This window comes from Oncorhynchus tshawytscha, linkage group LG06 (assembly GCF_018296145.1).
Source record: "Oncorhynchus tshawytscha isolate Ot180627B linkage group LG06, Otsh_v2.0, whole genome shotgun sequence".
In the NCBI taxonomy this organism is placed as follows: Eukaryota; Metazoa; Chordata; class Actinopteri; order Salmoniformes; family Salmonidae; genus Oncorhynchus; species Oncorhynchus tshawytscha.
This window is the reverse complement of record NC_056434.1, coordinates 60,410,549-60,437,055: the sequence shown is the minus strand read 5'-3', so window position 1 is coordinate 60,437,055 and position 26,507 is coordinate 60,410,549. Positions and strand designations below refer to the sequence as shown.

The following is a 26,507-nucleotide window of genomic DNA, read 5'->3' as shown; positions in this document are numbered from 1 at the left end:
AAATGTGAGATGTGGGTTTTCATAAGTTAGGGCTGCTCACTCAGTGGCCCGCACACGTGAAGAGACAGAGGTTGTAAACTATGACACACACCCCTTTTCTCCCTTCCTATATAAAGCCTTGACAACAACATAACTTCCTGTTCCAATGAGGTAGGATGACGATCCTATGTCATAATGGTTCAGATAAAACTACAGAACGAAGCCAACATCAGCATGAGCTTTGGTTGCGAATGGTATGAACGTTGAACTCTTATTCAAGACAGAAGTGATACCTCCTAGCCGTTGAGTTAGCGACCGCAGCTGCAAACGCAGGTTAGGAAGGAACGGACAGAGTATCCCATCTACCACACAACGACGTTACTTCAACTTATCCAAGTGACCACCAGAGACATTCTTCAAAGGACAGAGGACTCGGTTTGGCAACACGGTCTTCCATCTACCACCAACCTACTGAAGCGCAGCTCGGAGTAAATATTTATTGCATTTTCCTTTTCCAAATGGCCGGTAATTTAGAATGCATAAGATACTGTATTTACGATAGCACAGCTTCGCCTTTGTTCCAGTCTCCCGCTCTTTCGCTCAAATCCAGCCCCTTTTCCTTTGTCTAACAAGCTGTCATATCTGTTCCGCCCGCTAGGGACGTTTTCCTTTATGATGGCAGTTTTGACCTGTTTAAAGGTCTTACTCACGTCGACTGTGGAAAGCGTGATCACACAGTCATTCTGAACAGCTGATGCTCTCATGCATGTTTCAGAGTTACTTGCCTCGAAGCGAGCATAGAAGTTATTTAGCTCGTCTGGTAGGCTCGTGTCACTGGGCAGCTCTCGGTTGTGCTTCCCTTTGCAGTCTGTAATAGTTTGCACGCCCTGCCACATCTGACGAGCCTCGGAGCCGGCGTAGTACGATTCGATTTTTGTCCTGTATTGACTACAGTTGCAGTACTGAGGGCTGTTTGAGCTCTTCTTTCCCCCCCAAAAAGAAAATGAGTCTTAGAATGTGGCTCCCTCTCATCTGTGTATCTTTGGGTGTAAGACACACCCTGGGATTTTACAGCAATGGAATCTCAATTTTTTTTAAAGGAACTAACTCAGTATGGAGGTGGTGTCAATAACGACTGGCTACCATACTAACAGCGCACACATTCATGTTCATATTGCATGAGTTTGAAATGGTTGGATAAAACCTTTGGGTAACATGTCCTATGAGTGTCCTCTTCATAATTCATTATAAGCATAACTTTGCATGTGACTGTTTATGCTGTCTTATCCTCTCAATCGGATCCCAAAGAGACTCCAAACAAAACGAGACAACTCTACACGCATGCATGCATAGTGCCCTTTGAACCCTGTTTATATCTGTAGCTGTCATAAAGATGAGTTGCAGTGGAATTGTTTTGTTGTAGGAAATGGAGCCTAGAAGAATCCTCACGCAGATCCTATGTGTGTTCTTTCTTACAACTGGACGAAATGAAGGAAAGCTTGATGCAAAGTCGTGTTCAGGTGAGTGTTTTTAATTCAGGAGTAAGGGTGTTAAAGGTGGTCTTATTTTGCTGTCCAACAGAGAATGTATAGGACTGCATACGTTATGCATTTATAGAAGTACTGCAAACTCAATCCATTTGAACTGAATCACAGTCATAAACAATTCCTATACGAACCGCTGTATATACAGTTGAAGTTGGAAGTTTACATACACCTAAAACAAATACATTTAAACTCAGTTTTTCACTCTGTCTGACATTTAATCCTAGTAAATATTCCCTGTTTTAGGTCAGTTAGGATCACCAGTTTATTTTAAGAATGTGAAATGATTTTTTTTTTCAGCTTTCATTTCATCCATCACATTCCCAGTGGGTCAGAAGTTAACTTACACTCAAATAGTATTTGGTAGCGTTGCCTTTAAATAGTTTAACTTGGGTCAAACGTTTCGGGTAGCCTTCCACAAGCTTCCCACAATACATTGGGTGAATTTTGGCCCATTCCTCCTGACAGAGCTGGTGCAACTGAGTCACGTTTGTAGGCCTCCTTGCTCGCACACGCTTTTTCAGTTCTGCCCACAAATTGTCTATAGGATTGAGGTCAGGCCTTTGTGAAGGCCACTCCAATACCTTGACTTTGTTGTCCTTAAGCCATTTTGACACAACTTTGTAAGTATGCTTGGGGTCATTGTCTATTTGGAAGACCCATTTGCGAACAAGCTTTAACTTCCTGACTGATGTCTTGAGATGTTGCTTCAATATATCCACATAATTTTCACCAGTCCCTCCTGCAGCAAAGCAACCCCACAACATGATGCTGCCACCCCAGTGCTTCACGGTTGGGATAATGTTCTTCAGCTTGCAAGCATCCCCCTTTTTCCTTCAAACATAACGATGGTCATTATGGCCAAACAGTTCTATTTTTGTTTCATCAGACCAGAGGACATTTCTTCAAAAAGTAAGATCTTTGTTCCCATGTGCAGTTGTAAACCGTAGTCCGTCTTTTTTATGGCAGTTTTGGAGCAGTGACTTCCTTGCTGAGCGGCCTTTCAGGTTATGTCGATATAGGACTCGTTTTACTGTGGATATAGATACTTTTGTACCAGTTTCCTCCAGCATCTTCACAGGGTCCTTTGCTGTTGTTCTGGGATTGATTTGCACTATTCGCACCAAAGTACATTCATCTCTAGGAGATGGGACACGTCTCCTTCCTGAGGGGTATGATGGCTGCATGGTCTCATGGTGTTTATACTTGCGTACTATTGTTTGTACAGATGAACGTGGTACCTTCAGGCGTTTGGAAATTGCTCCCAAGGATGAACCAGACTTGTCTACAATTTTTTCCTGAGGTCATGGCTGATTTCTTTTGATTTTCCCATGATGTCAAGCAAGGAAGCACTGAGTTTGAAGGTATGCTTTGAAATACATTGTCACGCCCTGACCTTAGAACTATGTCTCTATTTTGGTTTGGTCCGGGTGTGATTTGGGTGGGCATTCTATGTTCATTTTTCTATGTTTTGTATTTCTTTGTTTTGGCTGGGTATGGTTCTCAATCAGGGACAGCTGTCTATCGTTGTCTCTGATTGGGAGCCATACTTAGGGAGCCCTTTTCCCCACCTGTCTTTGTCGGTAGTTGTCTTTGTTTGTTGGCACTATAGCCTTTAGCTTCACGGTTGTTTTTTTTGATTGATTATTGTTTTTGTTGGCGGCATAATAATTAAAGGAATATGTACCCTCACCACGCTGCACCTTGGTCCAGTTCATTCGACAGCCGTGACATACATTCAAAGGTACAAATGATGTCAATTAGCCTATCAGAAGCTTCTAAAGCCATGCCATAATTTTCTGGAATTTTCCAAGCTGTTTAAAGGCACAGTCAACTTAGTGTATGTCAACTTTTGACCCACTGGAATTCTGATACAGTGAATTTTAAGTGAAATAATCTGTCTGGTAACAATTGTTGGTAGAATTACTTGTGGCATGCACAAAGTAGATGTCCTAACTGACTTGCCAAAACTATAATTTGTTAATAAGACATTTGTGGAGTGGTTGAAAATGAGTTTTAATGACGACAACCTAAGTGTATGCAAACTTCCGACTTCAACTGTACGGTGGCTTCACATTGCCAACTGTAACCATAATGAGTTTCTACGTTTTTACATATTAAATCATTTTTTTCAACGTAGCATCAAATTATCTCAGTTAACTTTTCTATATTTACTGTACCACCCTATCAATGTTTTAAGCAACTTTTTCCCATATCCAAAGTACAATGAAATGCATAGATTTTACAATAAATATAATTTGAAAGAGGATTTGCAAACTGTCTTTTGTTATCAGTTATGACTCATGTCATTTAATTTACTGCATGGTCATCTTTGTGATAGGCATGTTATTTACAGTTAGTCTTCCTAACACCAGTCTCTACAACGACTTCGGAAAGAATTCAGACCCCTTGACTTTTTCCACATTTTGCTACGTTACAACCTGCTTCTAAAATATATATATTTTTAAAATTCCCATCATATCTACAAACAATATCCCATAGTGACAAAGCAAAAACTGGTTATAAAATATAGTTAAATATCACATTTACATAAGTATTCAGACCCTTTAATCAGTACTTTGTTGAAGCACCTTTGGCAGCGATTGCAGCATCGATTCTTCTTGGGTATGACGCTACAAGCTTGGCACACCTGTATTTGGGGAGTCTCTACCCATTCTTCTCTGCAGTTTCTCTCAAGGTCTGTCAGGTTGAATGGGGAGCATTGCTGCACAGCTATTTTCAAGTCTCTCCAGAGATGTTCAATAGGGTTCAAGTCCAGGTTCTGGCGGGGCCAATCAAGGACATTCAGAGACTTGTCCCGAAGCCACTCCTGCATTGTCTTGACTGTGTGCTTAGGGTCGTTGTCCTGTTGGAATGTGAACCTTCGCCCCAGTCTGAGGTCCTGACTGCTCTGCAGCAGGTTTTCATCAAGGATATCTCTTTACTTTGCTCCATTCATCTTTGCCTTGATCCTGACTGATCTACCATCACTGCCGCTGGAAAACATCCCCACTGTCACGTCTGCTCCTGCTCCTCCTCTCTGGCGTACGCCGTCGCCAGAGTACTAACCACCGGTCCTGGGATTCATCATTACGCACACCTGGCACTCATCATTACTTGCACCTGTTAATCATTATGATTCACACCTAGACTCCAATACCTTTATCATCTCCTCCCCTTTATATGTCACTCTCCCATGTTCACTCACCAGTTGGTATTGTTATTGTGTATCGGCGTTCTGCCTTATGTTAGTGTCGTGTTCTTGGTTTTGTTGTTTTATTCAAATGTTTCACCCGCACCTGCTTCGGACTCACTGCCCCATCATTACACCCACAGCACGATGCTGCCACCACCATGCTTCACCGTAGGGATGGGGCCAGGTTTCCTCCAGACGTGATGCTTGCCATTCAGGCCAAAGAGTTCAGTCTTGGTTTCATCATGGTCTGAGAGTCTTTAGGTGCCATTTGGCAAACTCCAAGCGGGCTGTCATGTGCCTTTTACTGAGGAGTGGCTTCCGTCTGGCTACTCTACCATAAAGGCCTGATTGGTGAAGTGATACAGGGATGGTTGTCCTTCTGGAAGATTCTCCCATCTCCACAGAGGAACTCTAGAGCTCTGTCAGAGTGACCATCAGGTTCTTGGTCACCTCCCTGACCAAGGCCAGTCTCCCCCAATTTCTCAGTTTGGCTGGGCGGCCAGCTCTAGGAAGTGTCTTGGTGGTTCCAAACATCTTCCATTTAAGATTGACACTGTGTTCTACAGACATTTCCTTCGTCCTCATGGCTTGGTTTTTGCTCTGACATGCACTGGCAACTGTGGGATCTTAGAAAGACAGGTGTGTGCCTTTCCAATCAATTTAATTTGTGTAAATAAGGTGTTTATTTATTTATTTGTAACACATTTACAAAATTGGCTAAACCTGTTTTCGCTTTTTCATTATGGGGTATTGTGTGTAGATAGCTGAGGATAAAAAAAAATTAAAAATCCATTTTAGAACAAGGCTGTAATGTAACAAAATGTGTAAAAAGTCAAGGGGACTGAATACTTTCGAAGGCACTGTATATGCCCCTGACTTGAGTGTGAGTCACAGCTTGCTGTGTTGTCACGTGGGTTGCATGTCAGCCAGGCTCATTTATAGTGTCTTAAGCAGGCCCAGCGCCAGGATAAAGTGACTAAGAGGGGCAGTTGAAATTGGTGAGTGAGCACAATGTTCGGGGGGATACTTGGATTGGAATTACATTGAATTCTGCTTATATCACGCTATACCACAATAAACAAAGTTTAAGTGCTGTGACTCCGAGACCATTGACAGGTAGGCGCGAAATCTGTAGCCCATCTCCACTTCGCTGTATCAACCCAATGGAGCGCGCCCTACATCCTAAAGCAAGGCCGTTTTCGTAATGAACATAGGCTGCAGGATAGACAGGGTCATTCACCTATTGCAAACAGCCGATGTGAATGCAGCCGTACATACAGCTGTCTTACCAAAAATAATGCTAACTAAATGCTGAAAGTAGTTGCCTAGTTAATCATGCATCCAAACCAAAATAATGAATAGCAGTGTGGCTTAGTATACCGACACAACTGCGAATGTGAACAAATGAATGTAAACGGATCAAAACAGTGGTACCAAGTAGGCATAGTAAACTAAATATCTCATCGCAAAAGCCATGACACAATCTATACTTAGGCTAGTTACATTAACCATAAACAAACACGGAAAATGGAGATCCAAATAACCAAAACATAGCCTACTACAGTGAGATGCAGCCATGCTTCCTGAGAAATCGATCATTCCATTCCAAAACGTTCTTGTGACATCCCCTTCAAATGCCAGTTGGATTAGTTGACCTTTCCTCAGGTGTAGCATGTTTCTTCTGTGCTGACTGAACACATTTGTCAAAGTGGAAAATGAGTTCTCGCATGTAGCTGTGGATGCCCCTAAAGTCAGTCCATGTGTCAGTAAGCACGGTCGGCATAGCGGAGAGAGGCCCAGAGAATCGGTGCAGGATATCTAGTGGGGTGCATTTGTCCTCATTGGAGCCGGCGATTTCAGTCTGCAAAAACTGGCGAGCGACACTAAACTCAGCTTCCACCGAATCTGTTTTGCTTCGATCCAGCAGGGGTTTCACATTTTTCACATCTAGAAAGTCCTGTCTCACTGGTCAAGGTCACGCAGGGCTTCCACCAGTTGACTGTTGCGTTCGCTGAATCGTTCAGACATGTTTTCTTTCTTCTTTCAGCTAGTTAAGAACCTACCCAAAACTCTGTAGTGGTGAGGCAGAGTTGAGTGAATCAGCTTCAATGGCAAACTTGACCTCGCCCTTATAAATCATAATAAAATATCACAGGCGTAGGCGTATCACGTTATTCACTGAGCCGACCACAGATGAGAAGCATTTTTCCCCCTCTTTGTACGGAAACCCAAAGGATTCATACCTAACCACCCCAGTGACCTTCCATAGCCCCCCTACACACACCGACGTGCTCTGTCCGTTATGCTGACACAGCGAAGCTGGCATACAGATTTTGCGCCAACCTGTCACTCAATCATTTGACCTGTTTTTTTGCAGTTTTTTTTATATAGGGACATAAAACTGTTTTGCCCACTCGTGGCGCTGGGCCCAGTCTTACATAGCCTGTTTTATCTTTAAGATTCAGATCAAGCTTTTTAAATGGAATTGTAAAATTACAGTATCAATATTGTTATGAATCCATTGTATTTAGGACGGCCTGCATTGAAATTAGACCAGGCATGTCTTACGTTCCATAACCAGCTACCAACCGGAGTTGATGTCCTCTACACATCTGATTACTGCTACAAGGTACAGTGTCTATTACTGCTACAAGGTACAGTGTCTATTACTGCTACAAGGTACAGTGTCTATTACTGCTACAAGGTACAGTGTCTATTACTGCTACAAGGTACAGTGTCTATTACTGCTACAAGGTACAGTGTCTATTACTGCTACAAGGTACAGTGTCTATTACTGCTACAAGGTACAGTGTCTATTACTGCTACAAGGTTGAAAAGGGTATAAAAAAAAGTCAATGAGAGATTCCGAGAGGTAATACGATATTTAGGTAAAAATGTAAAAAAGACAGTTGCGTATTTTAGCTCCATTCACAGGTGCAACAATGCTAGGTATATCTGGTCCAAGGTGCACATGACATAGCATATCATGCTTCCGTATTTGTATGAAACAAAGAAAGTTATACGGTGAGTTCGACAGCAACATCATAACCAAACGTCACAAACCTGTGCCTTCTCAGAATCTGCTTAGCCTGTTTTCTCCCCCATTGCAGTGTCTGTACCAGCCCCTGGTCAGTGTTCTAAATGGTCCCCAGAATGCATCTGTCGTGGTCAGCACCGTCCTCACTCTGACACTGCAGTTACAACCAATGGGCAGAAACACAACTCTCTGCAGGTAATGTATTCATAGATATTGAGCGTATAATTAGGCATATGACTGGAATGGCATCTCCATAGGCAATGCATAACAATTGCCATAGATAGTGTTGCCATCAATGAGCAAAATACAAGAATTAAGCATGATATTTGAAGGTTGCAGGTCTGTAATGTTCCCAGGTCTTGACACAGAGCAGAATATACTGCATTGGCATTCCAATGATTGCATTTGAAATCCATTCGGTTATTTACTGGGGTGGGAATGTAATCCTGACCTGCTTTCTGAGCCAGACATATATGCTCCTGCTGAAACTACCTCGCCGAGTATTGATCAGAGGCCCCTTTTTGGGGTTAATAGGAGCTGACACTCCAATAATATAGGAAAGAGCCATTAAGCTGGCAAAGAAACATGTCTGGTGGAAACCTCAGAAGAGACGTTCTACAAGAAGAGGTGGTGGCCATATTTATAAACAATCAGACCTTTACAAGAGGTCAGGGCAGAGCATTCCATTTGGGGCTCACCCTTGAACGTGCTCCAAGGGATCTAGTTTCACACAACAAGGCAGGGGCAGGTTTCTCTTCTCCTCTTCAGCTGAGGTCTAGTCTTGGGCTTCCTATAGATCAATGCTGAGGTCCCTAACCAGACTGAGCCACTATCGATTTCCTTTATCCCTTAAAAAAAAAACACTCCATGTGATAGCTAGTATGTCATCCCCAAGATATATCATTAAGAGCTTGTAATGTACATTTTGGGGTGTTGAAACCGGAGATGTATAGGATACAGCTGAAGGCTGCACTACTGACTTATAGACACTAGGTGTCCCCACAAGCTACATTTATTTCTGTGCAGAAACCTCAGAGGGCATAGCGTGGAAAGGACCATTTTACCCCTAAGGTCAAAGGGAAATTCATACTCAAGTGTACTGTAGCAATGTCCAGTGAATGTATGATACAGCAGACTAAAAGGACAATCAAATGCATGCTTTTTGGTGATGAATGTAATGATGAGTGTCTTCCCCTTATTGAGTGCATTGTTGTTGATACAGTTGGAGTCAGTTGTATGAAGAAGCTGCCCATTACTCTGTCTGGATCCAAGAGTCAGAATATCCCATCAATGTCATTTGCTATCAGACTGTGGATGTCAGTCCAAGTAACATCTATTTCCGTGAGTTAACAAAAACAATTTCCTGTAATTTTGAAAACAAAACATTTAGAACAGCACCATTGTTTTATATACTAGATAATAGCTACTAGATTTAGAAAATTATTTGACAGAAAATGTGACAAATTTGGCCATTTTATTTTACAGATAAGATGATTTAAGATATGGACTGTTTGCATTTTTATATACTTTTTGTGGCATCACAATTATTGAGTACAGTGGGTGGTAGGCAAAATGACAATACCATTTTAAGTAGAAAGTACTAATGTACTTGTGACTCCTTCTAGGAGTCAGGCTAAGCCTGTGATTGGATCCTCACAGTTCCTAATTGAGACAGCAAAGAAGAGACATCAGCTGTGTTGTACACTTCTGTTGAGAAGGAAACCTCTTTCCTCTCATGGGACAAGATGCGTATCGATTAGATAAGATGGCCGTTCTTGAAAACGGATCAAAATAAAAGCTTTTCTGTTTGTTTTGGTCAGTGCTCTGAGCAGGAAAGAGATTCTGGGTAATACATTAGGGAGCGTGAAGGGATTAAGCCGTAATGGGATTTTGAAAGCTTCTCTCTCTATAATGTACACTCCTCTTAACAATACTGCAGATTGTGTTGTAGATCGGACTGTTAAGGCCAAGTAGCCATTATCTGGCAGATATGTGACTAGTGTGACTGCATCACCCCACATTATGATCAGCTTCCATTTACTTCACTCTCCTGTGATTATAGTCAGGCCCCATAGGGCTCTCTCAACTTTAAGTAACAGGCTGGTCGTCAACAGAAGCGAAAGGCAGAGGGAGCAGGTTAGAGTTGGCCTTTTGTAATTTAAAAAGCTAACTTTATACTGAGTTGTGACTTGCATCTGTGAGGTACATTTATGTTTGAAATACAGTATATGTGATAGAGAATGTGTTGCGGTCCTGTAACTCTGCGTATATGACAATTGTAACCAGGTCTCATGAGCTATAACACCATTGAATATTACAGTGGACATGCAAGTCCACTCTCTAATGTTGTTAGCACTGTATTGCACATACAGTACCCCAGACCACAAGTCACCTGCGTGGTTAATCTAAGCCATATTGCTTCCTGAGTGGTTTGTGGTATAGTGACCATTAACAAGCATTCATCTAACTAATATACATGCCTCAAGGTCATTTTAGGATCTAATTTCCATGTCCGTTGCGGTTTCAGTGTTGAGTTTAAATGAAACTGATCCTGAATCTGTAAGTTATTTAGCTGACAATGAAGATGACTCTACTGTACATATGTAAAGCGATTTGATTATTTTAACCAGGACATGATTTCCTTTCATATCACATTTCTATGTTGAGGATAAGGACTTTACCCTCTCCGTGTTTTGAGAGTCATGAAGGTCTTTTTCAGAAGGGATCCCGTGCGCAGTCTTTGTTCAGAGCGGATGTCACCGTGTGTATTCAACCAAGGATTAAAACGGGCTCCGTGTTTGTTTTTCCACTCTGCGACAAACAGGGAGCACGGCATTTCCTGTCCCCTCTGCTTTGAGTCCTCTAATTACATAGCTGTTTTCATATTCTATAGGTCAATGACACTTGTTTGGCCAATTTATTTATTTGTGTATTATATGGCTATTATCTTTCAATTTAGCACATTAACCTATCCAAGAAGGCAATATCACTATTCTTTCCGTGGCCCGGCCCCTGACATACACTGAGTGTACAGAACATTAAGGACACCTGCTTTTTCCATGACACAGACTGACCAGGTGAATCCAGGTGAATGCTAGGATCCCTTATTTGATGTCACTTTTGACATCCACTTCAATCAGTGTAGATGAAGGGGAGGAGACAGGTTAAAGAAGGATTTTAAAGCCTTGAGACAACTGAGACATGGATTGTGTTTGTGTGCCATTCAGAGGGTGAATGGACAAGACAAAATATTTAAGTGGCTTTGAACGGGTTATGGTAGTAGGTGCCAGGCGCACTGAGGGGGGGTGGGGTGGGGTGGGGGGTTGTACTCTACTGTCCCTTAGATTACATAGATTGACTGCTCTGTGATGGATTGGTTTAGAATTTCATATTGGGCTGGGTTTGTCTCTTGAGGGATCCCCTGGTCACCTGGTTGGGTGACAGTAAGCCACTGGGGAGCTTAGAGACTGACAATGCTGAGAAAATCGTTTGAGCTGGCCTGGAAGTGGTATTTAGCCCTCGTATCCCTAGTCAGATCCTGTTTTGATAGAGGGGTATATAACTCTCCTGACATGGACATCCAGACTGGGCAGTGATGTAACACAGGAAGTTGTTGTCTGGTTTCTCTCTTCAGTTCAGTCAGAGAGGATTTGGGTCATTTAAAAACTCTATTCAGTTATGAACTCATTATTTGTAATAGTTTTATTTACTAGGATTATTTCAAAAAATCTGTTTTATTATTTTTTGTATGTCCCAAATTTGCAAGGGAGATCCTTTCCCCCGCTTCCTATTCGCATGTGCCCTCCACTGACTCATCCTCTTTTGATCTTGTTGTACAGCTCTGTTGGTGGCAGCTCTTCTATTGGCACTTATTAGTCTCCTATGTGTCCTTGTTCCCTACCTGTACAGGTACTGTATTTGAAATCATTTTTACAGTGAACTTTCTAAATACATGTCTGCTTTGATCTGAAGCCAAACTGACGTGCTGTGACAGTTGAAGCTCCTTGTTTTCTGTCTACAGGAGGCGTTGTACGACGAAGCTCATCAAGACCATTTGTCACGGAGGACCACAACATGCAATGGATGTAAGTGTAATATTCACTTATCACAACGCAAATCTCAAATGAGGATTTATGTTTCTCTATACAACACATTGCGTTTCTACATCCAAAACATCACTTATCTTATAGAATTCATTGTCCTCTGGAATCTAAACTCGACTTCAGCTTTGATCTACCAAATGCATTGAAATGTTTTCATGCACTTTTTCTATTAAGTTTAAGAGGCATATGAAATGAATGAAAGCCTCCAGACTCTGGTCACTAAGCCATTTGTGAGATACTAATATGATAATTGATACAAATGTTAGCAGAGTCAGCAGACCTACATTAGTGATAGATCAAGCATTGTATCTATCATCTTGTCTTGGTCCATGACGTGACAGCCTGACAGGCTCCTGCGTATTTTTGGAGATCATGAATAGCTCCTCTCATCTTCTCGAGGAAGAGGCCTTCATCTCCCATATGCTCTCATGATGGCAGTCAGATCCATCATACAGAATTAGTGCTAGTGTCTTCCTGCTCTGGCCCTCCAAACTGCTGCATGGAGGCCAACAAGCCAGGGTATTCAAACTGGGAGGGCAGCAGGCCAGAGTAATCCAAGCCTGCTCTTTACAAAACAAGGAAGTAGCGGCCAACTACTACTCAGCAAGGCTAGAAAGAAGGATAGAGACATACAAGTCCAACTGGATCAATCTGACTCATTTCTCTACTCTGTAACTGCAAATTCAAGTTTACTTTGGGTTTGCTACACACTAGCGGAGGCGATAATATCAAGTAAGCATGATTTGACTGGATTTCAACCAAACAAAAATCGTGTTTTTTGCCAACAGTGAAACATTACATACTGTACTGTTTACATTATTCAAGGGTATTTATTTATTCAGGTGTGACTTATGTAGTGTGCAACAAGTATGTAAGTCATAGCTGCTTGTACTGTACTCGCTAGCTTATTAAATGGTTATAACAGGTTATTACACCGGCTTGTACTTTGGTATAAGGCCTAAGTAATGTAAAGTAGCCCCCCCAAAAATGAAACCTTTTGTTCAGGATGAAACCCAAGGTTGTGGGGACGAGGTTAACACTGCCCAGCCAAAACCAACACGACTGCGCTCACTGGACACTTTCCGAGGGTATGTACATGGCATTGATTGTTTCTCTCTATCGCCACGTATGGCTTGTTTACATACTAATTGATTTCAGGCTAATCATAGGCATGCTGAAGTTATACAGAACACAAACGTATGTATTGTATAACAACATATTATACGGGTCACTGTCTGGTTGCATGGTCACTTGAGCCTTTGTTTTCAGGCAATCGCTTTGGGCATGATTCGTAATATCTTGTTGTCTATCTATGGTTGAGAACAGCGTATTTCTGTTGGACAGGAGTGGTGTGATTTAATCTTGGATCCCTGCTCTACTTAATAGTGGCCTCGGGGCAAACACAAAGCACGCCTCTCTGGAAACAGGAAGCTGGTGTGGGTTTGACCTCCCCTTCGCCAAATAATTGATGTAATAATACCATCAACATATCAGCACATATTCACTGAGCCATAGATCTACAGCTGGGATAGAATGGAAAGGGCTTTCCAGAGCCAGGTTTTTAGTATCGTTGCAGACTTCTCCATGTCTGCTCTCTTCATCTGATGCTTTTGTAAATGTTGAAATCTCCTTCACTGTGTCTGCTCAAGCTGACTTAATATTAATTTTGGTCCGACTGTATATCTTCAAATCAACATATCAAGCCTTCCTCAACCGGGAAAATGAAACTGCTCATCATCACGTTGTTTCAAAATGCGTTAAGTTACCAGGAAATTGACCATGATGTAGATACTAGTGATGGAGGGAAGAAAATCAATAGTTACATATAAAAAATATTTTTGGGGAAATTATATGATTTATCGATAATCGAATCCAAGTATCGATTTGTAAAAATCCCAACGCTACTGTAGACATCCTAACGCTACTGTACTGTAGGTAGTGTAAGCTAGCACCAGTTGGCTGTACCTGTGCCAAAACGCCTGCATTTTTCATCCTATAGCTTGATCTACGTCTTCTTTTGAAATGGTGAGCGAGCATGTTTTCAGCACTTTTATTTCCCTGACTGATCAGAACTCGTTTTCTCACACGCGCGCTCTCTCTCTCTCTCTCTCTCTCTCGTGTCTCTCTCTCTCTCTCTCTCTCTCTCTCGTGTCCCTCTGCAGCAGACATATAGTGAGCAATATGTTTGGAACATCAAATCACAATACATGCAGAATTGTGAGAATCGCAATACATACTGTATCAGCACCTAAGTATCGTGATAACGTCGTGCCAGTCCCTGGCAATTCCCAGCACCCAGTAGATACATTACCGTATAATAAATCGTAGTAATAAATCACATTTTCACATGCTCTAGAGAATACAAGTACAAGCTAAAGGCCCAATTAGAAGCTTGTGAAAACAAGTGTTCTTACTACTGTTCCCTGACACTAACCAGTAACTTTACTCTGGGCTTTTCACACATAATCAACGACAGACCTATCTCATCAGAAACATATCAGAATGTTGAAATGTAGGCTAACATATGTCACTGACGGTAACATTTAGTTATATGTCACTGTGATGACATGTTCCTGTAGTTATGGCTCTTACTAGAAGACAGAAGGACTCTGGTGCTAGTGTGGATGGGGGACGTACAACATGGGTTGATTCATAACAACCTCCATAATGCATTTATTCAATATCTTTCATCAGGATTTTTCAAAATAAAAGTATTTTTTCATTACAGAACGAAAAGTTATCAGTAACACTGAAATAGATCTTCATGTATCCATTGTACAACTGACATTTTTAGTTCCACAGCCACAGTACCCAACCCAACCCGTGTGTTATCCTTATAGCACTTGTTTCTGGCTGTTATTGGCAGAAAACATCATGTAGGCCTAACATGAAGTTTACGAATGGTGCTCCAGACCAGAAGGCGCTGTAGGCCAGGTAGGCCAGGCACTCCATTTGCTTCAGATCCAACTTGTCCCAGATGTCGTCACAAAAAAAAGTTCCTAATTCAATAGGGTAATATTGATAATTCCAACGGCTGTTTACCCAGTGGCATCTTGCCAACTTGAAAGATCTCAAGAGAGGATGCAAAACACACAATGCACACTGTCACTGACCGCCAACCCCATGCTGCTCCCAGTCTGTTACGTGAAGCGTGTGACAGAGGGCTGGGTACTGTGGCCGTATCAAATTTCCATTGTACAATGCTGAAATGAAATAAGGATTTATTCCGAGAGACTTTTATTTCTGAAAACTTGTCGTGAATGATGTTGAATAAATGTGCTAAAAACCTTTTACCGCAACACTCACAAAAGGTGTTAAAGGCTGGTTTCATAAAGATGTTACGAATGCCTTTTGTACGAATGTATATTCTCTTCAAGTAAAGTTAAAGGATTTTAATCATATGTATTACAAGAGTTACATTTGCCTGAGAAGATACGCCGCTGAAACAATCTGTGATGTATCGATGTGCTCATATTGGTTCCTGTAGCAGTTGAATGATTCCTATACCTTCGAGACGTGCTTTATCAAAGCTCAAGATTAAGGTTCCAATGCACCTTGGCTGGATGAGTTATGATTCCGAGGCCAGTAAGTAACAACTTTTCACTGAGGGAAAGAGGCATCAGTCATCTGCCATGAAGGCTGGTACATTTTTGAAGCCAAAAAGGAGTTTCTTCTCCTCTGAAAGACTTTTCAGCTCATTCCTCAGACTCCACTACCGTGAGTTATAGAGGACAGCTCGACTTTGTTTGCGCTTTACATTTTTCGAAAAGGATCTTGATTTTGTGGCACTTCTAAAAGCCTTCAGCCGTTTCACTTATTTTAAAGATTGCGCTAAAGATTAGTTGTAATAAATTGAAGATGCAACAACAATTACAGCAAAACAGGATAGTGTAACTTACAAATGGAACCAGGGGGCTGAGCCAATAACATGTCTCACTAGAATATGACAAAATAGCGACATTTAACCTTTGTCATCTAAACTCATGTCATATAGCATGGTTAGGGTTAGGGCTACCCTGTTAACATTCTGGCATTCATATAATGAATAACAAAGATAGTTACAGTGCATTCGGAAAGTATTCGGACCCCTTGACTTTTTCCACATTTTGTTACGTTTCAGCGTTATTCTAATGGATTAATGGATTAAATAAATGTTTTTTTCTCATCAAGCTACACACAATGCCCCATAATGATGAAGCAAAAACTGTTTTTAAGAAATGTTTGCAAATTTATAAAAAATAAATCAAACAGAAATATCTTATTTACATTAGTATTCAGAGCCTTTGCTATCAGACTCAACATTTGAGCTCAGGTGCATCCTGTTTCCATTGTTCATCCTTGAGATGTTTCTACAACTTGATTGGAGTCCACCTGTGGTAAATTCAATTGATTGGACATGATTTGGAAAGGCACACATCTGTTTTTCTAAGGTCTCACATTTGACGGTGCATGTCAGTGCAAAAAACCAAGCCATGAGGTCGAATGGATTTTCCGTAGAGCTCCGAGACAGGATTGTGTCGAGACACAGATCTGGGTAAGGGTACCAAAACATTTCTGCAGCATTGAAGGTCCCCAAGAACACAGTGACCTCCATCATTCTTAAAATGGAAGAAGATTGGAACCACCAAGACTCTTCCTAGAGCTGGTCGCCCGGCCAAATTATGGAATCGGGGGAGAAGGGCCTTGTTCAGGGAGGTGACCAGGAATCCGATGGCCACTCTGACAGAGCTCCAGAGTTTTTCTGTGGAGATGGGAGAACCTTCCAGAAGGACAACCATCTCTGCAGCGTTCCACCAATCAGACCTTTATGGTAGAGTGGCCAGACGGAAGCCACTCCTCAGTAAAAAGCACATGACAGCCCGCTTGGAGTTTGCCATAAGGCACCTAAAGGACTCTCAGACCATGAGAAACAAGATTCTCTGGTCTGATGAAACCAAGATTGAACTCTTTGTCCTGAATGCCAAGCGTCACGTCTGGAGGAAACCTGGCACCATCGCTACGGTGAAGTATGGTGGTGGCAGCATCGTGCTGTGGGAAAGTTTTTCAGGGACTGAGAGACTTGTCAGGATCGAGGGAAAGATGAACGGAGTAATGTATCCTTGATGAAAACCTGCTGCAGAGCGCTCAGGACCTCAGACTGGGGGGGGAAGGTTCACCTTCCAACAGGACAACGACCCTAAGCACACAGCCAAGACAACGCAGGAGTGTTTTTTTTATTTAAAAAAAAAATGTATACTAACCTGTTTTCGCTATGTCATTATGGGGTATTGTGTGTAGATTGATGAGGGAATTTAAAAAAAAATCGATTTTAGAATAAGGCTGTAACGTAACAGAATGTGGAACAAGTCAAGCAGTCTGAATACTTTCTGAATGCACTGTACGTGCACCAATGTTATGAATAGACTTGATCGATAGGTGGATGTTTATTGAGGGGACAGTATACTTTTCATTCTGTGCTTTGATATTTGGCCACTGAAATAAGCAGCATGACATTTCCTCTCAAGTACGAGACATTTGTTATGACTAGATTGGGTTTCCATGTACTTGATGTGGCTAGCGATAATGTAAGTAACTCAATACTCAATAGTGATTGAGTGTAGCCATCCATTTGCTTGTAGAGGCAGTGTATAGAACTTAAAGCCTAATTGCTGATGCATGTAAAGAGATCAAAACCCCCAAAAATGTGATGGTATTATCGTCCCAAGCGCATCCACAGTGGATATAATAAGTCTTAACCCACTTTGATTTTTTTCCCCCCACGTTTTGTTGCGTTACAAAGTGGGATTGAAAAATATTTAGTTGCCTTTTTTTGCCATTGATCTACACAAAATACTCCATTGTCACGTTCTGACCCTAGTTCTTGTGTTATTTCTTTGTTTTAGTTGGTCAGGACGTGAGTTGGGTGGGTATTCTATGTTTTGTGTTTCTAGGTTGGGTTTCTTGTTTGGCCTGATATGGTTCTCAATCAGAGGCAGGTGTTAGTCATTGTCTCTGATTGGGAACCATATTTAGGTAGCCTGTTTTCTTTTGGGGTTTGTGTGTGGTTGTTTTCAGCCTTTGTGTGTCTGCACCAGATAGAACTGTTTCGGTTGTCACTTTTGTTGTTTTGTAATTTGAAGTGTTCAGTTTTTGATTATTATTAAATTAAGATGAACACTAACCACGCTGCGCTTTGGTCCTCTCCTTCTTCCACCCAAGACAGCCGTTTCATCCATAATGTCTGTGAAAAGAAAATGATACAAAGGTTTACAAATTAATACAAACTAAATAGCTAAAATCTAGTCATTGCATTCACCCGATTTGTTTGGTCAAGCCTGCAGGAATAAAATGTGGCTTAACAAATCACATAATAAGTTGCATGGACTCACTCTGTGTGAAATAATCAGGGTTCCTCTGTCTCCCATACAAACAATATTAGTAAGGTCCCTCAGTCAAGTATTGAATTTCAAGTACTGATTCAACTACAAAGACCAAGGAGCTTTTCAGGAAAGAAACTGCTGTAATCAGCTGTAATCACCGCAAAATGTGTTTCTAACATGTATTGATTCAGGGGGTGAATACTTTTTCATTAATCGTAAAATTTAGATTTTTTTTAGAATTGTAGTATTTTGTGTGGGTTGTTGACCAAAAAAAATGTCAATTAAATCCATTTTAATCCCATGTTGTACTACTTGTGTTATTTTTATCCAATGATAACCACTGTATTAGTCATGACGTTGTGTCTGTCTAGAAGTTAGGTGGCGTTTTGTTGTCATTCACCTGTATCTGGCGGGTGTTCGTCAAACTGTTTATCACAGAATCGTTAGTACTATGCTGAGAAGCTTCAACGATTCCGTTTGCTGATAAAGTGGTAAAAATGACCACAATCAAGTCTATTCAAATTAGGTGCTTTAACCTGACAATCATTGCAATTTGAACTAAATGAGTGAAGCGCTCATGTTTTGCATTGTAAAGTAGCTTAATAATCACAATCTTTTGCCCTCTGTCACAAGCCAATTTCATAAGGCATTGGAAGGTTTAGGAATTGGTAATTTAATCTGACTAAGATGGTTCTCTCAAAGATGTAGGCCAGAGAGTCAGATACCAAATGCTTTTAATTTATAAGATTGGCAATAAGTCGTTATATTGCAGCAATTTACACAGGCTTCATCGGGAAAATGACTTAACCTTTGTCTCTGTCTCTATGACAACTAATGGACGTACTCGTTACAATCGGAATGAGGATGCATGTGACGTGTGTTTCTGTGCATGTGCGCATGCGTGCCTGCATGCGTGTGCATACGAGTATGAATGTATGTGTGCGTGTATGCCTGTGTATATGCATGTGTGTATGCAACAGAGTTCGCTTGGCTTTAATATCCCTTTTGAGATGATAGTGCCAGATTCAAATCTTGTATCAGCAGGTTAGGGCTAAAAGGAGCAGTAATGGCTTCTGGTGTGCTTCTTAATTGAATCTGGGCGGAAAAACAAGCGAGGCTCAAGCTGAGGTAGACACAGTGCACCTTATCAGATCACCTCTGCTGGGAGCTTTGCTTTATGGTCCTCAAATAATGTTTTATTTTTTTCCATTAACATTACTCATGAATCAAAAGCAGAAATGGTATTTTATAGCTGGTGAAAGGAGTGAATCTGCCATTGAGAAAGCTACGGCACTATACCTATGAAGCAAATTTGTGCAATGTAAATGTCAATACCCATTTTCTGAAATGTGACACAAACACCCGTCTCCCGTAGCAGCTGATTCAGTGTGGTATTTCATCATGTATGCTGTGTTTCAGCGGCCCTCGCGAGCACTAAGTTATAAGTGTATCATAAATTAGAGTCAAAGTCTTTAGTCAGCAGTCCTGCACGAGTAGATCTAGAGGACAAGTGTTCATTTCCTGAGTGATTCATTATGCTTAGATTGCATTACCTTGTATTACGTTTCAGTGGGTGAAAATATACAGTGGTGGAAAAAGTTCCCAATTGTCATAAAGACATCTTAATAGAAAATGACTCAAGTAAAAGGGGTAGTCACCCAGTTAAAGGCAAAGTATAAATCACTTCAAATTCCTCATATTAAGAAAACCAGAAGGCACACTTTTTTTGTTTCTTATAGCGAAGGGCAGACTTCAACACTCAGACATAATCTACAAATAAAGCATGTGTTCAGTGAGTCCGCCAGATCAGAGGCAGAAGAGATGACCAGGGATGTTCTCTTGATAAGTGTGTGAATTTGGACGATTTTGCTGTCCTGCTAAGCTTTCAAAATGTAAAGAGTACTTTTGGGTGTCAGGGGAAAATGTATGACGTTAAAAGTACATTCTTTTCTTTAGAAATTTGTGAAGTAAAAGTTGTCAAAAATATAAATAGTAAAGTAAAGTACAAATACTGCAAAAGTATTTTTTACATAAGTACTTTACACCACTGAGAATATACACACCCTTGGCCTTTTGATCTTTGACTCAGAAGTCATGTCTTTATTAAAAGTAAATTATGTAAAGTAGAGTAGTTATGTACTGTACCAACATTTTCTTTATAATTTCATGCCAGGTGTCAATGTCCAATAATAACAATGCCAGCCTACCAGCTGGTTATATGTTCAACTGAAATCTATATTTTTTTCAATATTTATAGACTTTCCCTGACAATCATGGTTTTTGTGAACTATGGAGGTGGAGGGTACTGGATATTTGAACACGCGCCTTGGAATGGTTAGTATACAATTCTAACATACATCACCACACCATACACACCAAACTCTCTCCATGATCAATTCTACTGTAAATTCAGCCTCAAACCAACAAGGAGGGCAATGGTGTAATTTCTTATCTAGGCCATCAAGGACCCTCCCAATGGATCAATAACACTAACAACCTAGGGGAAGATGAGGAGGGAGGGTTGCATGTTAAATCTTAATGGAGACTATTACCAAGTGCATCTCCAACAGTATTTAAAGGCAAACTCAATTTAAACTTCATAATAGCCCCTTCATCACATCGGCTGAATCGTATAGAGTCCAATGGAAAGTTGATGGATTTTGATATAACTACGTGGCTCCGTCATGGAGGTTTGGACGTTTATAAATCACTCAGTCTGAAAGTCCAACTATAAAAGCAACAAAAAAAAACGACTTCAGGGGCATTGAATAAATTATTATTAATCAAACGGCCAGGCTGTTTTGGAGTGGAGCCCAGTTTGTATTGCTAGTCTTGATTATCTGGACAGCAAACCGAGAACTATAGATATGTAGTAGCGTAGTGGGTATACTGTAGGTTTTGTTTCTCTGACTGAATGGCTACATTTAATCATGCACTTTATGACAGCATGAATGCGGTCTGTCTGTGTCAGTCTGCTTGGTCTATCCATCTGTATTGATCCTTGTGACCTACAAGCATGTCTCTTTGTTCCAGGTCTTACTGTGGCTGATCTTGTGATGCCTTGGTGGGTTTCACTGCAACGACTGTGAGGATCACTGTAGAATTATTACAGGCACGAGCAGAGGAAGCTCTAACACACGCTTCGAGCTACTTATGCTCCTACGTTGCGAACACGGTCAAGTAGTTCACACCGATCACGCGATCTCTGATTAGCACTGCACTGTAACGAACACCACAACGACCGTGTTGCGTTACCTTTTGTTTCGACCAATTTGATAACTCATTGACAGTGTGTGGTTAGGACTCCTTTGCTCAGACATACAGACACTTGTTTAAGACTGAACATGATTGAATCTTATGCACTAAATTGTTTAGTCCCAAATGTTTATTGAACACAGAAGGGTATTGTGCAGTGATGACGCGATTAGAATCAGGGCGTCATAGTCAGGAACTTTACATGGGTGGTGTGTATCACTGTAACAGTATAGCCTATCTACAATGGGGCAAAAAAAGTATTTAGTCAGCCACCAATTGTGCAAGTTCTCCCACTTAAAAAGATGAGAGAGGCCTGTATAATTTTCATCATAGGTACACTTCAACTATGACAGACAAAATGAGAAAAAAAATCCAGAAAATCCCATTGTAGGATTTTTAATGAATTTATTTGCAAATTATGGTGGAAAATAAGTATTTGGTCAATAATAAAAGCTTATCACAATACTTTGTTATATACCCTTTGTTGGCAATGACAGAGGTCAAACGTTTTCTGTAAGTCTTCACAAGGTTTTCACACATTGTTGCAGATCTCCTCTAGAGCAGTGATGTTTTGGGGCTGTTGCTGGGCAACACGGACTTTCAACTCCCTCCAAAGATTTTCTATGGGGTTGAGATCTGGAGACTGGCTAGGCCACTCCAGGACCTTGAAATGATTCTTACGAAGCTACTCCTTTGCCCGGGCGGTGTGTTTGGGATCATTATCATGCTGAAAGACCCAGTCACTTTTCATCTTCAATGCCCTTGCTGATGGAAGGAGGTTTTCACTCAAAATCTCACGATACATGGCCCCATTCATTCTTTCCTTTACACGGATCAGTCGTCCTGGTCCCTTTTCAGAAAAACAGCCCCAAAGCATGATGTTTCCACCCCCATGCTTCACAGTAGGTATGGTGTTCTTTGGATGCAACTCAGCATTCTTTGTCCTCCAAACACGACGAGTTGAGTTTTTACCAAAAAAGTTATATTTTGGTTTCATCTGACCATATGACATTCTCCCAATCTTCTTCTCGATCATCCAAATGCTCTCTAGCATACTTCAGACGGGCCTGGACATGTACTGGCTTAAGCGGGGGGACATGTCTGGCACTGCAGGATTTGAGTCCCTGGCGGCGTAGTGTGTTACTGATGGTAGGCTTTGTTACTTTGGTCCCAGCTCTCAGGTCATTCACTAGGTCCCCCCGTGTGGTTCTGGGATTTTTGCTCACCGTTCTTGTGATCATTTTGACCCCACGGGGTGAGATCTTGCGTGGAGCCCCAGATCGAGGGAGATTATCAGTGGTCTTGTATGTCTTCCATTTCCTAATAATTACTCCCACAGTTCATTTCTTCAAACCAAGCTGCTTACTTATTGCAGATTCAGTCTTCCCAGCCTGGTGCAGGTCTACAATTTTGTTTCTGGTGTCCTTTGACAGCTCTTTGGTCTTGGCCATAGTGGAGTTTGGAGTGTGACTGTTTGAGGTTGTGGACAGGTGTCTTTCATGGTGATAACAAGTTCAAACAGGTGCCATTAATACAGGTAACGAGTGGAGGACAGAGGAGCCTCTTAAAGAAGAAGTTACAGGTCTGTGAGAGCCAGAAGTCTTGCTTGTTTGTAGGTGACCAAATACTTATTTTCCACCATAATTTGCCAAAAAATGCATTAAAAATCCTACAATGTGATTTTCTGGATTTTTTTTCTCTCATTTTGAATGTCATAGTTGAAGTGTACCTATGATGAAAATTACAGGCCTCTCTCATCTTTTTAAGTGGGAGAACTTGCACAATTGGTGGCTGACTAAATACTTTTTTGCCCCACTGTATATAAGTTATCCGGAAATGGCATTAGACCCTTTGACCAGCAAGATTATCCTTTATCCTTCGGTATTGTAACTAATTAAAGTGATATTACACTCAAATCAAAGTTTGTCCATTTTTTTTTTAAATATTTGTTTTACCTCAAAATTATTTTGTAGATTCAGCTATAAGCCACAATCCAAAATGAATGGACAAGATAAGCATCATGTAATTTCTAGACTTGCGGTGCTTATCTTATACATTCCTTTGGGGTTGAAGCACAGCTGGACAAACACAGTCAAAGGTGTGGGACATAGATGTATCTTGATATTAGAGTGCTTTTGAGGTAGGACAACATCTGGCAAACTTTGATCTTCGAGTGCAATGTCCCTTTAATTGAGTTGTCTCCGAGTACTATAATGTTTCACTGTGTGTGTCATTCAGGTTTGTGTTCATCATTGGGACGTCTGTAGTATTGGCCTTCACCTCCATGCAGAAAAAGGGAGTTAGCCGTCGGCAGCTAATACGCAAGCTAACATGGAGAACTGTGGTCCTCATCCTTATCGGCTTTTGTTTCATGAACTACTCTCCAAAGGATGGATTATGTAGGTACACACTTTTTTTTACAAAAAAAATGTTTGATTTACCAAGGAACGTTGTGAACCCTAAATCATAACCATGCATGCACCAGAAACATATGGGAGTAATGAAACATGCAATAAGTAATTAAAGTTCTAAAACTCTTGCTATTGAAGCAGTTCAGGAGCTGAATCTGTAGCAAGTCATTACAAACATTCCCCACCAGTATCTTCCTGTTTCCATATGACCTTACCATGATGAGTTTGGAAAACTATTGTTTAGATACCATTAGATACACTACATGACCAAAAGTGTGTGGACACCTGCTCGTCAAACATCTTATTCCAAAATCATGAGCATTAATATGGAGTTGGTCCCACCTTTGCTACATCTACTAGATGGTGGAACATTGCTGCAGGGACTTGCTTCCATTCAGCCACAAGAGTATTAGTGAGGTCGGGGCACTGATGCTTGGCGATTAAGCCTGGCTCGTAGTCGGCGTTCCAATTCATCCCAAAGGTGTTCAACGGGGTTCAGGTCAGGGCTCTGGTTAGGCCAGTCCAGTTCTTCCACACAGATGTCGACAAACAATTTCTGTAGCATTGTCATGCTGAAACAGGAAAGGGCAGTCCCCAAACTGTTGCCACAAAGTTTGAAGCACAGAATAGTCTAGAATGTCATTGTATGCTGTAGCGTTAAGATTTCCCTTCACTGGAACTAAGGGGCCTAGCCTGAACCATGAAAAACAGCCCCAGACCATTATTCATCCTCCACCAAACTTTACAGTTGCCACTAAGCATTGGGGCAGATAGCGTTCTCCTGACGTCCGCCAAAGCCAGATTCGTCCGTCGGGCTGCCAGATGGTGAAGCGGGATTCATCAAGTGGAGGCTGCTGTGGGGAGGACGGCTCATTATAATGGCTGGAATGGAGTAAATGGAATGGCATCAAACACATGGAAACCATGTGTGTTGATGTATTCCACTCCATGAGCCCATTCTCCCTAATTAAGGTGCCACCAACATCCTGTGGATTCATCACTCCAGAGAATACGTTTCCACTGCTCCAGAGTCCATGTGGATGTCGATTAAGGCAGCCCCCTGCATCTGTCTTATTCAGAAATGTTTGGTTAAATGCGGAAGACACATTTCAGTTGAAGGCATTCAGTTGTACAACTGACGAGGTGTCCCCCTTTCCCTTCCAATGGCGGGAAGCTTTATACCACTCCAGCCGATGCTTGGCATTGCGTATGGTGATCTTAGGCTTGTGTGTGGCTACTCTGCCATTGAAACCCATTTCATGAAGCACCTGACAAAAAGTTATTGTGTTTCCAGAGGCAGTTTGGAACTCTATAGTGAGTTCAGATGAGGACAAATTATTTTTATGCGCTACGAGCTTTAGCACTAAGCGGTCCCGTTCTGTGAACTTGTGTGGCTCTGGCAGGGCAAACATTTGATGAACTGACATGTTGACACTGAACTGACATCCTATGACGGTGCCACATTGAAAGTCATTGAGCTCTTCAGTAAGGCTATTCTACCGCCAATGTTTGTCTATGGAGATTGCATGGCAGTGTGCTTGATTTTATACACCGATCAGCAGCCGGTGTGACTGAAATAGCAGAATCCACTATTTTGAAGGGGTGTTCACATACACTATATGTATACAAAAGTATATTCATTACAAACTGTGGAGTTCAATGTTTCCTAGTGTAACAACTCTTGTCAGAAGGAGTGGACCAAAGCGCAGCGTGGAAAGTGTTCATGATTTTTATAAGCAAATAACACAAACAAAATAACAAAACGAAAGCGAACAGTTCTGTCAGTTACAGACACTGAACAAGACCCCACAAAACCCAAAAGAAAAATTACAACTTATATATGATCCCCAATCAGAGACAACGATAAACAGCTGCCTCTGATTTGGAACCACACTCTGCAAAAAACAAAGAAATAGAAAACATAGACTTTCCCACCCGAGTCACAACCTGACCTAACCAAACATAGAGAATAATAAGGATCTCTAAGGTCAGGGCGTGACACCTAGATCTTGTTCTTGGTCGCCATGCTAAATTCTGGAACAATTGCAATGTTTTTCTTATGTAAAGCCCCTGTTGGATTATGATTATGAAGTCTGACAGCATAGGGTAGCGGGCAGCGGCTGGCTGCCAGAGACGTGACAGGGTTAAATGAGGAAAGCTGTCGGGACAATGTGGAGTTATTACTGTCCACGAGGGTCAGAACGGGCGCCCTTCACACATTAGCTAACCCTGGCGCTAATGGACTTTCCTGGGTGGATGTCTCTGTAACCGGGTTAAAAAATATATATTGTTATTGCTCGCAGTGGGGAACACAGCATCAGGGGACATTTAACAAAAACAGGATTTTAGCAAAAACAACCAGTGTTGCTGTAATGGACATTTTCAACAGATAGTGTTACATGGTGCCAGCTGTAGACTATAGATGCCATGTAGTGTAAAACCTCTCATAACAAGATCATGAGTTTTACCATCCACCACTGTAGACAGTGTTGTTTTGCCGCTGTCTCTCTCCACCCTCCCCATGATGCCCTTGTCATGTCTAACCCTGGGTTTTATCTAATAAGGAAATGGAGGTGCTTCGATTCGTTCAATATGCATACTGCTCTTGTGGTCACATGAACAC

The 26,507-nt window shown here is 41.4% G+C and overlaps 1 protein-coding gene across 4 annotated transcripts in view; it reads left to right on the top strand.

The window, feature by feature from the left end:
* Positions 1–1,371: 1,371 nt before the first annotated feature.
* Positions 1,372–26,507, top strand: part of si:dkey-192p21.6 (uncharacterized protein LOC565246 homolog) — a 38,102-nt gene continuing 12,966 nt past the window's right edge. The window contains exons 1-10 of one of the 4 annotated variants that reach the window (XM_024424422.2): positions 1,372–1,499; positions 7,251–7,348; positions 7,830–7,951; positions 8,979–9,097; positions 11,596–11,665; positions 11,778–11,841; positions 12,865–12,947; positions 20,476–20,552; positions 21,252–21,282; positions 23,712–23,872. In XM_024424422.2, coding sequence (XP_024280190.1) covers positions 1,406–1,499; positions 7,251–7,348; positions 7,830–7,951; positions 8,979–9,097; positions 11,596–11,665; positions 11,778–11,841; positions 12,865–12,947; positions 20,476–20,552; positions 21,252–21,282; positions 23,712–23,872 — 919 coding nt within the window. In that variant the 5' untranslated portion in view covers positions 1,372–1,405. Of the gene's footprint in view, positions 1,500–5,646; positions 5,718–7,250; positions 7,349–7,829; positions 7,952–8,978; positions 9,098–11,595; positions 11,666–11,777; positions 11,842–12,864; positions 12,948–20,475; positions 20,553–21,251; positions 21,304–23,711; positions 23,873–26,507 lie in introns of those variants that run through there. The other 3 variants (XM_024424421.2, XM_042323473.1, XM_024424423.2) reach the window with 3 other exon arrangements.